Below are 12,587 nucleotides of genomic sequence, written 5' to 3' on the forward strand. Positions count from 1 at the left end.
ATCCTGTCCGTATAAAAGGCGCATCTAGGCTACATTACAGCGGAGATGTGGAGATATGTATGCAGGCAGCCTACACTGATTTAGAAAAGACTAGCTCATTAATAAACAATTAAAATGCATCGTTATTTTAAAACGACATAAGATTTCGTTATTAGACATAATTGAGGTGAAAAAATAATATATGTGGCAGCAATGCGTCACCGTATGATTCTGCTATATTTACTTTTTAGCTATATAGGCTATTAAATCCAGGCAATTGGTTCATGAAACACTGATTAAAATTAAGATATAATTAATACAAAACGAAATTCACTTTAAAGAAAGGCAGCTGTTCTGTTTGAGGTGTCTGTGAAAGTTTTAAAGCAGTCTTTTAGTGCCGCTTTCAGACCGCTTTACGTCCGTAACCGTAAACTTTTTTCCCTCATAAATGCGAACATGGAAAATAAAATAAAACGAATATTATAATGTTGTTTTGTTGGGTCAGACAATGATTACCAAATTTCTCTCTCATGCTCCTCACAACCACTGAAAACTGTCAAAAAATCGAACCAAAAGTCAAATTAATATGGACGGAAGTTAAAAGTGGTGGGTACAAAATGACTCATGAGGAAAACTGGTGGGTACACGTCCCCCCCGTCCCCCCCGAAATCGACGCCTATGGGTGTACAGTTACTCGGGTATAAGGGGAAGAGAGATCAGCTTAACACCACTGAAGGTCTAGTTCTTCACTCTTATTTCTGCTGATCTGATTCAGTTGTCTGCTCCAGGGAAGACTTGGGTGATCGTTGCAACTGGTCAAAAGGAACGGGTTGCTGGCTGCTGGTCCACAAACATGACCGACCTGAACATCAGTTTCCTCTGATCTCCATTTCTGACGAGTCTGAAGGCTGTGCAAGTGGTCCACTAAGAGTTGGCCGTGTCTCCATCTTCTTCGGCTCAGAAGATCAGACTCCAGGTTGACCACTTCTGGGAGTCAAACAAGATATTAGGCGTAACAGGATCTAGGTCAGCAACATCTGTGGAGGTACAGCCAACAGGCTTAGAGTTGAGGATCCCCTCTATTTCAACCTGCACTTCCTCTGTGACTATCTGCGTCCCAAGGGTAACTTATAGTGCTGCCTTTAGAAGCTTATTTTTCCCTCCAAACATGTGGTGTGCTGGGTGTGACGAACATCAGTTTGATCTGATGGGTGGCGAGGTGCGCTTGAAGCTCAGGATGCAGTCGATCATCATAGTCTTTAATGATTAATTTGGTGATTGTCAAGGACACTGGGGTGAAAGACATCCTCGTCTAACTGGGTGCTTTGTCGAAGATTAACACCCCCACGTATGAGCTGAGTGTCGCCATCAAATTGGTTTGTTAGCCTTTAAGTGTGGCATTTTGTCAGGAAATGCACCACTCTACAACTGCCAGGAGTGTGTTGTTATGCCTGAAGTCAGCATAAAAACCAAAATTGACCCTATTTACTTTTAATATGTCCCTGGTTCATTGTTTATGATTAATTGGTGTTTGTTATTCCAAAGAAAAAGGAAAAATGATTTCACCATCCAATCGATTCCCTCAACATGCCACCCTATTTAACTCCTTGTTTGATGTAAATATACAAAAAGACGAACACTGACGCGACTAGGTGGTACTTAGATGTTCTGATTAAATCAGATGTGGTACTTGCTTTGAAAAGTTTAAAATAGAAAATGTCAGACAAAAATTTGTGACATTATTTTCTGAATTATACTTGACATCAGGGCCAAGCAATACAGGTCAGTGTGATGTGAAAAATGTGGTAGGAAGGCTGTCAGATTCCTGCTATCTTAAATCATTTAGTGTTAATACCACTAAGGATGTCATCCATCTGTGGTCAAAAAGGTCCTCTTGAAATGACTTTCATTGGGTGTTAATGGAATAGTTAACCCAAAAATGAAAGAAATAGAAAACCCATAAATGTCTGGTATTATTTACTCACCCTCATGTCATTACAAAACTATATGTATTAATTTCTTCTGTTGAACACATTTTTAGTCTACAATGAGAGTCAATGGGGTCCTATGTTTTTTTAACCCCATCGTTCTTAAAAATATCTTCAGTGTTTCACAGAAGAAAGAAAACTGGGGAGTGCGGGGCAATTAGTAATGATGAGCATGAAATCCTCGCAAATAATAGGTAGATTCTTACGATAACATATCTAAAAACACACAAAAAAATTTAATAACACTTCTGTTATACTGTGCTAGCTGGAATTAAGAAAAAAAAATTCCCAAACTTTTTATTTAATCCAAAAGTGAAATTCCAATTTGCACAAAATGAAACAGTTGGAATGCAAACACTGATCATGCAAACATTCACCACAGATATCAAACGTATCCATTACATGATTGTCACATCACATAGCCCTAGGTGTGTGTGTGTGTTTAAATGTGTATCATTAGATACACATCATTTATGTTATGTTTTATGATTTGACTAGAAACTATTAGGGCCATCGGTTACACTTAAAATGGTAATTTCACAGAATTTAAAAACTTGAGGTGCTCTTGAGTTGCTTGAGATTTGTGCTGAATAAATAGACATAAAAGCACATTTGTGATATATTCTCTGTGCTTCTGGATATAGTTTACATATAATCTCAGGAATGTAGCTCTAAAAGGAGTTTATATACAATTTCAGAGGTGGTTTATTCACGTGTCACCCCAAATACGTGGAAACACAATTCAATTTGATTGGTTATTGTGTATCCTCGTACCTGTCATTTAGAATATATGCAAATATAACTAGCCTTTATTAAAAAAAAAAAAAAAAAAGTATATTAGCAAATTACTTGACAATACACCTTATTAATGATACATGTAAAAATATATATAAAACACTTTCAGTGTAGTTTCAGTGTCTTTTCTGAAAGGAAAAGAGATTTGGACTGGAAAAAGTTCTCAGGCAGGTCAAGACACGTTTCTGTAACCAAATCTAAAAAAATAAAAACAAGTTTCCTGTATAAAGATGCCGTAACAGTGTTCACGTATCAAATGTGTGGGCCTTTAACAGTTCATTTACAGTCACATGTAAAACTGCAATTTCACAGATAAATATAAAAGTTAAAACATATTTAAATGTCATATGGATAATCACATAAGACTTGAATTGATCCCACTAAATATATATATATATTTGGATATGTTTTAACACTTGAACAGAGTCTGGATGGCACATATTCGTGGCTACGGTCGTCAGCCTGGCTTTTTTCTGTGCTCTGAGATGACGCTCCAGAGTTTACATAGGACTCCACCTCTAGAAACACAAGACAAGAAAACACACAATCATACACTATTTTACTGCGCATAGCAGAGAAACGTAATAATCCCAAAGATAATGTGAATTATGGCAGTTTCACACTGTATGCTTTATCATTGTGCAATATAATTTATGTGTCTCCGGAGGACCACATTTACATATAAACAGTAATTAATTTACACAGAATGGACACATTTCCCAGGTAACATAATATAAACCAATTAGCTGTCTGGATTCAGTCAAATTTACTCAATATTATGTGTTCATGTCTGTCACAGCATCTGGAACTTGCAACAAGACTAACAATGAATGAGTAACTTACTCCACTGTTTTATAGAAGCCTATATATTGCAAAAGATTACATTTAACAAAAGGTTATATTTAAGTTATATTCTAAGAAACATTTCTAGAGCAGCAAATCATCATATTAGAGTAATTTCTGAAGGATCATGTGACACTGAAGACTGGAGTAATGATGCTGAAAATTCAGCTTTGATCACAGGAATAAATTACATTTTACAACATTAAAATATAATACAGTAATTGTAAATTGTAATACCGTAATATTTCACAATATTATAGTTTTTTGCTGTATTTTTGCCTAGGTGAATCATCTTTAAAAAATATTTTAAAAATGTATTTTTTTTACTGACCTGAAATATGTAGGTCCGTGTAAATACGTGGTAGTGTAACAATTTAATGTGAAATATAACCTATGCATGTTAATGTCTGTTTTTGATTTATTTATAAAAAACTGAATATATTACAGATTATCAGAATTGTTCACGTACCGTAATCTCAAAGTCTTCAAGTCCTCTCTTGTGACATAATGAAGGATGTCATCAAGACTGTAATCTTCGGCTATAATCTATGATATGGATAGAAAATAATCCATTATCTGTTGATTTCAGACAATATTATTAAGGACCAGATGTATTTGAAATATTCGGAGACCAAAGTGAATAGATTTTCTGTATATTACTCTCTCTATGGAGTCTCCATCCGCCCCGTGGAGCTTCAGCCATTCCAGAAGTTCCTGGTGTCCGTCTCCTTCAGATGAACTACTTGTGTTCATGATGTGCACAGGAACATCTGCCATAAACACATGATCAAACACAGGGTTGGACTGTGGTGTTCTATTGGAAAAGGTCAATACTGATGTATATATTATATCAATAATATAATAATGATATATCACAACAGTGATTTAATACATAGCAAAAGACTACCAAAACAGCATGTTAAAATTAATATTCAAATAAAGACATGTCACTAAATGGTAAAGTCAGAACAACACTGAATAGTCCAGTAAGAAAATGTAACTTTGCAAGATTCTAAAAGAAATACAGTGGTCTAAAAAGTATTTTTTTCTCCATTAGTTTTACTCAATGACTTGGATTTTTAGTGGAAGTCTCATGTCTGTAAGAGTGACCAAAAAGCTGAACTGACCACCCAACATCCTACTCACATATGATCCAAGCAATTTCCTCAGATAATGTAACTTAATAAAACTAAATTACTTAGACAGTGGAGGCAGGCAGTCTTTGTTTGCTGAATTCTTTTTCTCACGAAAGCTGTGCATGGATATATGCTTTCTAAAGTACCACAGAGTAGTATTACATATTTGTGATTTCAGACTGTTCAATGCCAACTGTTTTTGTTTTTGGCTGTTTCTGTATTGTCATTTACATTCATACAAACGACTCAAATGATTTTTTTCGAGCACATGTTTTTTATGTCACAAACACAAATGATGGTGTGCTACTATCAAGTCAAGTCAAGTTTATTTATATAGCGCTTTTCACAATACAGATTGTATCAAAGCAGCTTTACAGTATTAAATTAAAATAATACATCAATGTTTGTTTCTAGTGGAAAACGTCCACGTTTGGTAATGCTGATCAATAGTATTGTTGATTGATTAATTAAATTAAATATCCCCAACTGAGCAAGCCAAAGGCAACAGTGGCAAGGAACCGAAAAAACTCCATCAGGTGACCTAATGGAGGAAAAAAAACCTTGGGAGAACCCAGGCTCAGTCGGGGGCCAGTTCTCCTCTGGCGTTTATGAACTAGAGACCGGATTTAACTGTAAGATTAAAAGTATTACATGAGTGCCTGGCTGAAGAGATGCGTCTTTAATCTAGTTTTAAACTGAGAGAGCGAGTCTGAGCAACGAACAGTATCAGGAAGACTATTCCAGAGTTTTGGAGCTAAATGTGAAAATGCTCTCCCTCCTTTGGTGGATCTGGATATCCTAGGTATGACCAGAAGCCTCGAATTTAGTGATCTTAAAGAGCGCGATGGATTATAGGGCGATAGAAGATCCGTTAAATAGACTGGAGCTAAGCCGTTTAGGGCTTTATAAGTCAGTAGCAATACCTTGTAATTAATACGGGACTTTATAGATAACCAATGTAGTGATGATAAAATTGGTGTTATATGATCATATTTTCTTGATCTAGTAAGAACTCTAGCGGCGGCATTTTGGACTAACTGTAGCTTGTTTATTGAGGATGCAGGACAACCAGCTAATAAAGCATTACAGTAATCTAGTCTCGAGGTCATGAATGGTTGAAGACTTTTAAAAGGTTGCAGTCTAGTATAACACCCAGGTCTTTTACTATAAATGCTTACAGTGAAAATATGCACACAAATGTTAAGGCATCAATGAAACGCCTCCGCACCTTCGGTGCTCGGCCCCTAATAATACAAGTGGATTCCTAAATACAGGACAAATCGCGTCCCGTATTGATTTGATAGGGGACACAACATTTACCTTTAAATACGGGACGATTCTGTCATTTACGGGACGGGTGGCAAACCTGGCAAGCCATTCTTTGTAATCTTCTTTGGTGAGCCAAATATCTTGAAACTTCTTCCATGCATCACGTTTCAGCCTATTTATGCAATGTTTCACGGTGTGTCTATGAAACGTTGAGGTACCATCGTAGTAGTTCACGACTAGTTCACGAGTACTAATAAATTCACGTAAATGTGCGCAACTAACCTAAATCGAGCAAGCTAGCATGCATAGGCCACGAAGTGTTGGCGAAATAACACATTAGCGGACCGGAGGGAATAATATGGATTTTTTTACATAAAATTTCTTGCACAAAATAAATTCAAGCACTTTCAAGGACCTGTATGTTTATTTTCAAAAACTTTCCAGGGCCTTGAATTTTTTTTTTTAGATTCACAAACTTTCAAGGATTTCAAGGACCCGTGGGAACCCTGGGAAGGGAAAGATGTTCCAGTAATGCTCTCTGCAGTTCTCACAATGTGTTGCATGGCCTTGTGGTCTGAAGCATTATCCCTGGCTAAAGGCCCCGATATACTTCAAGCGAAATCATAGAATGAACTGATGTGGCCTAAACGATCTTCGTTTAGAGTTCATTTTGGGAGTTTGAAACAGCTTGCCAAAGTGAACTTTCCTAAAAAGTCCGCTATGGCTGGTAAACACCTTTGTTCTACCATTGGTCCGTGGCGATTACGTAACAGGTAGGTGTGGTCACGTGGAAATCTTTATTTGGCTCATTTCATCTGTTCAGATTGTCGAGGTCAGAGGTCCGTGAGTGAAAACAAACACACAAGAGCTGCTTTATAGTAGAAAATGAAGTTGTACTTTTAAAGAAACGAGACATTGACACTGTTTTTCATGTTTAATACAGTCAAGCTGATTGATTTTACGTGTTGTATAAATAACTTTACTAGAGTGCTGAATTGCAGAGCTCATGCAAACACATGATGATCAGATGCTTTTCTTACAAACAAAATGCTTGCTGTTTTCTCAATTTTGTTGTGTGTTTATTTTTCGTTATTGAGAGGAAAGCGCGCAGAACATATTTACATATTCATCGCTCTCAGTAATGTGGGCGGCGTCGGATGTTCGCTTACAGCATATCTCTGCTCACGCATCTCGAACTTCGCTAACCCCTAAACGAAGAACGAAGAATGAACTTCGCCGTGAGTATATCAGGACCTTTACCAGACAGTGACACATGAAAAGTGAATATGCTCTGAGATGTTGTTCTCGCACCAGTCCTAAAGACGATCCACCTCCTCCCAGTGTAATGACTCATCACTGTTGCTGATGAGGCCCATCACTTGATGATGTGCACTGTTTATGGCAGTGCAGTCATGAGTCATCAGGGTGAACAACAGTGGGCTGAACATGAAGTCTTTTAGGACTCCAGTGCTCAGTTTGATGGTGCCGAACCATCCAGACAGCCTGAGGCTGAAACTGAGTTTCTATTCTTTCAAATATATTATGTCTCAGTGCAAAAACAGCCTCAGTTTTAGAGAACACTGGGGGAATGTAAGCAGCAGTGGGACAAAAAGGTTAAAAGACAGATTGTCGGTCAACTGATATTTAACCGCTTCAGTATTTGCAGGCATTTTCATTGCCGTCTGTAGCTCTGAATACTGTGTGTGTCTATGAGTGTGTGTGTAAATGCGAAAATCAGACTCACCGACGGGCCCGGATCGACACTTCAATAGTTTGATCTCTTGTTCTCTCTCCTCCAGGACTTGCTGTAGGATGGCCTGATATTCTCTCTCTTTCTCTATTAATTCCTCCAACAACCTAGAGCACACAAACACATGTGTGAGTCATGTCTAAGTCTATAACTAGATGAAAAATTGTCCAGTGTGGTATGACTTGATGCAAAAAACACATGATAAACGTGCAAATACACATAGATGCTCTGAAATGAACTGAAATGCTATAAATATGGCTAATTTCTCAGTCAAACATTTAAAATGCTTCCTAATAGCACCACAAAAATATGACTTTTATCAATATAATTCAAATTCAAATCTGCATGAGTCCTGTTCAAAGTTTCAGCGCCATAAATGGTTAACAAGACAAACAAGACCCAATGCTGTTTGGTGTCATATGGCAGGGATGTGATTTTTACATGTTTTGCCATCGGCGGGACACCCTTAGCATGTTAAGCAGGGTTTAAAGCACCAAACACGAGTAGAAATCACCGTTGAATTGGTGTAATCGATGTTACTAATGTTAACAAATGAGACCTTATTGTAAAGTGTTACCCATATTTTCTATATATTATTAAATACTTGCTTAATTTCTTGTGCGATTATTTTTTTTCCAGATTTATTAGTTATTTATTATCACCATTTATTTACTTCATATTTATGTTTATTACTATTCATGTTATTTTATAGCAAATTGCAGCAAATATGATTTAAAAAAAAATTGGTTACAAAACTAACAGTTTGTATTTACTTTTTTATTACTCCAACAGCCATGTGCACATGTGAAAGTCATTGTGGTTAAAAGTAATGTTGATTTCCAACAATATTATCAGAACATATGTTTTAATCAGAGCACTTTAATCAGTGTTTGCTTAAAAAAGGAGAGAGCTGTTTGTCATTCCGGTGGCACCAGTGCTGCTCTATGCACACTAATCTATACAGGGGTGATGTCCACACACATGGCTTATAATAGTTGCATTGCTATGTTTATAAGGCATTCGTCTGCAAACAGAAACTGTTTTGTCAGGGTTTTGTTTGACCACAGCTAACTGACTGCAATTTCAGAATATTTCCAGACAACAAACCTGACTTCAATTGAACAATAACAGTAATGGGATTGTAGCACTTTTAAGCCACAGACATACAATTATGAGCACTTCATTACATATACAGATTAATCAATGACAGTGATGTGTTAATATGGCTACGTTCACACAGGGCTTTGATTCCATAAAATTGCTGTGAAATTGTCAGAGAGCCTTCTGTGTAAATGCAAATGCTGGAAAATTCTAACCCTATGTTAGGACATTGATCCGATGTGTGTGATATTGTAATATTATAATGTAATATTATGTAGAATGATTAATAAAAAAAAATGGTAACAGCCCTAATCTAGACACGTTTCAAATTGTGGAAGTGAGGGCGAGAATTGAGAGTTACGGTGGAAGAAGGACTTGAGTCTGTTCTACATAACTATCGTATGAATATCCAGGAGTATATGATCCTACGATGCCTGAATTTTTTTTTATTTTTTTTTTTCGGTTTCTCAAGCTCCTCCCTCCTGTGTTAACTCTGACTGGAAGTGTCATAGAGGTGGTTCATTCTTATAAGTACCTTGGTATCTGGCTTGATGATGCTCTCACTTTTAAGCCTCATATAGACAACCTCGTGAAGAAACTCAAACTTAAACTGTCCTTTTTCTTTCGAAATAAATTTTTTTTTCTTTTAAAGCAAAAAAGCAGCTAGTCACTGCAACATTTTTATCTGTCTTAGATTATGGAGACCTGGTGTATAGGACCGCTTCAGCACAATGTCTGCATAAGATTGACACTGTTTATCATGCGTCTCTGAGATTTATTACGAATTGTAAAAACTTGACCCATCATTGTGAATTATATTCCATCGTTGTCCAACAGGAGATCAGGGCACTGGCATATTTTTATCTATAAGGCCATGCCATTTTAATTATTTGTATTGTATAACTTTTATAAATGTAATTGACTGTGTTTTTTGCTGCCTCTTGGCCAGGACTCCCTTGAAAAAGAGGTTTTTAACCTCAATGGGACTTTCCTGGTTAAATAAAGGTTAAATAAAAATAAAAATAAATCTAACAGTGATGCGATAGTAGTTCTGGAGTCAACAGCAGTACTGATAGCAGTTCTCTCTCTCGTCAACAGTCGGTTAATGGACACAGCAGATCTCGAGTCACCAGTACACTGACTGAGGAAACAGTTCGGACTCTGACATGTTCGTGAAGAACCGATGCGCTGCTGGAACGAGCCGGTGTGAACCGAGCAGATGACTTGAATGCGGTGGCAAAATGGAAGTTTTTTTTATGGTTTCTAATGGTTTATGTAAAAAGGTGAGTTGATTAAGACTAGTTAATTCAGTTTATGTGCTTTAGACATGTAAAACATCCACGATGTGCTTTCAGGCGAGACACTACAGGTGAATAGGGTAACATTTTTAACTGGCAGATATCACCATGAAACTTTCCCAGTTGATTACCTACATTAAGATGAGAAAAAATGTATTACAAGTTTTCTGTAATTTAATGTTGAAATATGCAAATTAGGCAATATCTGATTAATTATGCGCTAATTTGCATATATTTTAAAAAACGAAATCTGAGTATTGGATAAAGCCAGGTTCAAAATTATTTTTTCATTGTGTTCACATATTAGATGGGAAAACATTACAGAGGGATTTATGGATATCTACTTTTGTTTTCCTGTAAATCAGAATATACTGTCAATAGCCTTAAAAAAATGATTTTCGCCATGTTTTTTGGAATAAAATGTTATATAAATCAGGCTAGGAATAATATATTTACAAATCCCTCTGTAAATGTCTTCATAATATAACTAGGTACAAGACTGGAGAGTTTGGTGTATATAGATGCAACTGAAGTGGAGATTTCAGACTTGGAGAATGAGAGAAAAGTCATTTTGAGAAAACGGGCTTTAAAGATTTATCATCAGCCAATGAGATTGCGCATTCAGCCCTTTTACTTTCACGATTGGTTGCTGATAAAAAGGAAATGACCATATTTGGATCCGACAGCATTGTACAGGAGAGAGAGAGCTTTCCAGCGGTGTGTGTGATGACAAGAGCAGACAGCGATCGCGGAGCAGCGGGAGGATTTACAACGCCAACTTTTGTTGAATTTATGAGAAATCTACAGACGCAAACAGACAAAGTGTAGTAACATAAAGACCTAAATATGTATTTCAGACTTTTTTTTCACCACAAGTCTGAAAGAAGACATGTTATTGAAGACAAATATCCAAAAAGCTCAAAATTGACCAGTAAAAAAAACAAACAATGTTTTTGCCTGCCGTGTCTCGCCTTAATAACAGAATTGTATTTACATGACATCATTGCGTTATTAGGTAAATTAACTAGTGAATCATTTTTTGAACCGGTTCATTGAAACAAACTGTCCTGAAGAACCAGTTCACGGAAAAGAATCGGACTTCCCATCACTAATATTAAAGCTGAAGATTACAAAAACAACATTTACCTCTTGGTTTCTAGCTTCATGCGCCCCAGCTCCATGCTGATAGACCGCTGAGCGCTCTGAGACTCATGGGAAACTGTTGAACTGAGCGTGCTCACTCCAGACGTGACTACGGTGTCGTCATGATGAACGACAGGTGGTGCTATGCTAGGGATAGCGTTTCCCTGAGGAACCGTGTCATCATCAATGTCCTCTTGCTCGGCGGGGTCACTCTCAGACGCCAGCGTGAAGTGTGGCCGCAATTCTGAGAGTGAAAAAACAACAAACACTGCATCACATGAACTGTTCCCGGAGCCTCCCCAGCACCGCACACTTAGGATATCTCATTCCCTGGACACACCCAGTGCTGAGGGCTCTGGGAACTGCATGGCTATGTTCACACTGTCAGTCCAAATCCGATCAGAATCTGATCTAAATTATTGTCGGTCCACACTGCGTATCTTAACTATTCAGACCTGATTCGTGTGTTCCAGGGGCTTTTTAGGCTACGATTCACTCTGTCAGTCAAAATCCAATTAGTTGTGTATCTGATTGGAATCTGATCTAAAATTATGGATGTCCACACTGTGTACCGCAACTGTTGGAAGGAATACGCCAAAAACAACAACAACAGAAACATGGATTGGTTTGCAATACAGATGTTGTCTTATTTACAGCATGATAGTGTGTATCCGCCGCTCTGGTCTCCTGAATCTCCTGAGTCAGCAGCAGAACCGGATGAGGCTTTATTCTGTGCTGTCGTCTCCGTCGGCCTCAAAACATGTCTCTAGCCGCGTTTCCATTACCCTTCAAATTGCGCAAATTGAAATTGAAAATTGAAAATACGCTAAATGGAAACTATTCTTAATTTGCGCAAAAACTCCCATTTATCGCAAAAAAGTGTTTACGCTCGCATGAGGGGGTTTTCAGGCAATTCGAAAAATAAATATTTCGCAAAACTGCAATGGAAACAGTTTTTGCGCATTTACAGGTCACCTGACGTAGACGACGCGGTGTGTTTGGACAGAATACGAGACAGAGCTCTTTATTAAACTCATAAAAGACAAAAGAATTACAGGAATACTGGATTCTAAACCTCAAATAAATGCCAAAAATAAAGACCTCGCAGCAGATCTGAGGGAGAAACACCCAGAAACTCCTCATATGTGCCGCTCACAAGTATAATAAGGGTCGTTCCTTGTCATTAATGACTGGAAAACACACACACATCTCCTTCCATTAATAATAATGGCTTGTACAGTGGCTGGGATATAGTATATAAACCTACCAACGTCCGTTGCCATGA

General features: G+C 37.4%; 1 protein-coding gene across 2 annotated transcripts in view; it reads right to left on the minus strand.

Annotated features, from left to right (window-relative positions):
- Positions 1-2,272: 2,272 nt before the first annotated feature.
- map3k5 (mitogen-activated protein kinase kinase kinase 5) overlaps positions 2,273-12,587 on the minus strand; it is a 62,930-nt gene continuing 52,615 nt past the window's right edge. Inside the window, exons 26-30 of one of the 2 annotated variants that reach the window (XM_079887489.1) lie at positions 11,306-11,546; positions 7,755-7,867; positions 4,266-4,375; positions 4,075-4,151; positions 2,273-3,280 (exon numbers count right to left, since the gene is read on the minus strand). In XM_079887489.1, the coding sequence (XP_079743615.1) occupies positions 3,220-3,280; positions 4,075-4,151; positions 4,266-4,375; positions 7,755-7,867; positions 11,306-11,546 (602 nt within the window). In that variant the 3' untranslated portion in view covers positions 2,273-3,219. Of the gene's footprint in view, positions 3,281-4,074; positions 4,182-4,265; positions 4,376-7,754; positions 7,868-11,305; positions 11,547-12,587 lie in introns of those variants that run through there. The other variant, XM_079887490.1, reaches the window with a different exon arrangement.

Source organism: Squalius cephalus (genome assembly GCF_949319135.1).
Source record: "Squalius cephalus genome assembly, chromosome: 12".
Lineage (NCBI taxonomy): Eukaryota > Metazoa > Chordata > Actinopteri > Cypriniformes > Leuciscidae > Squalius > Squalius cephalus.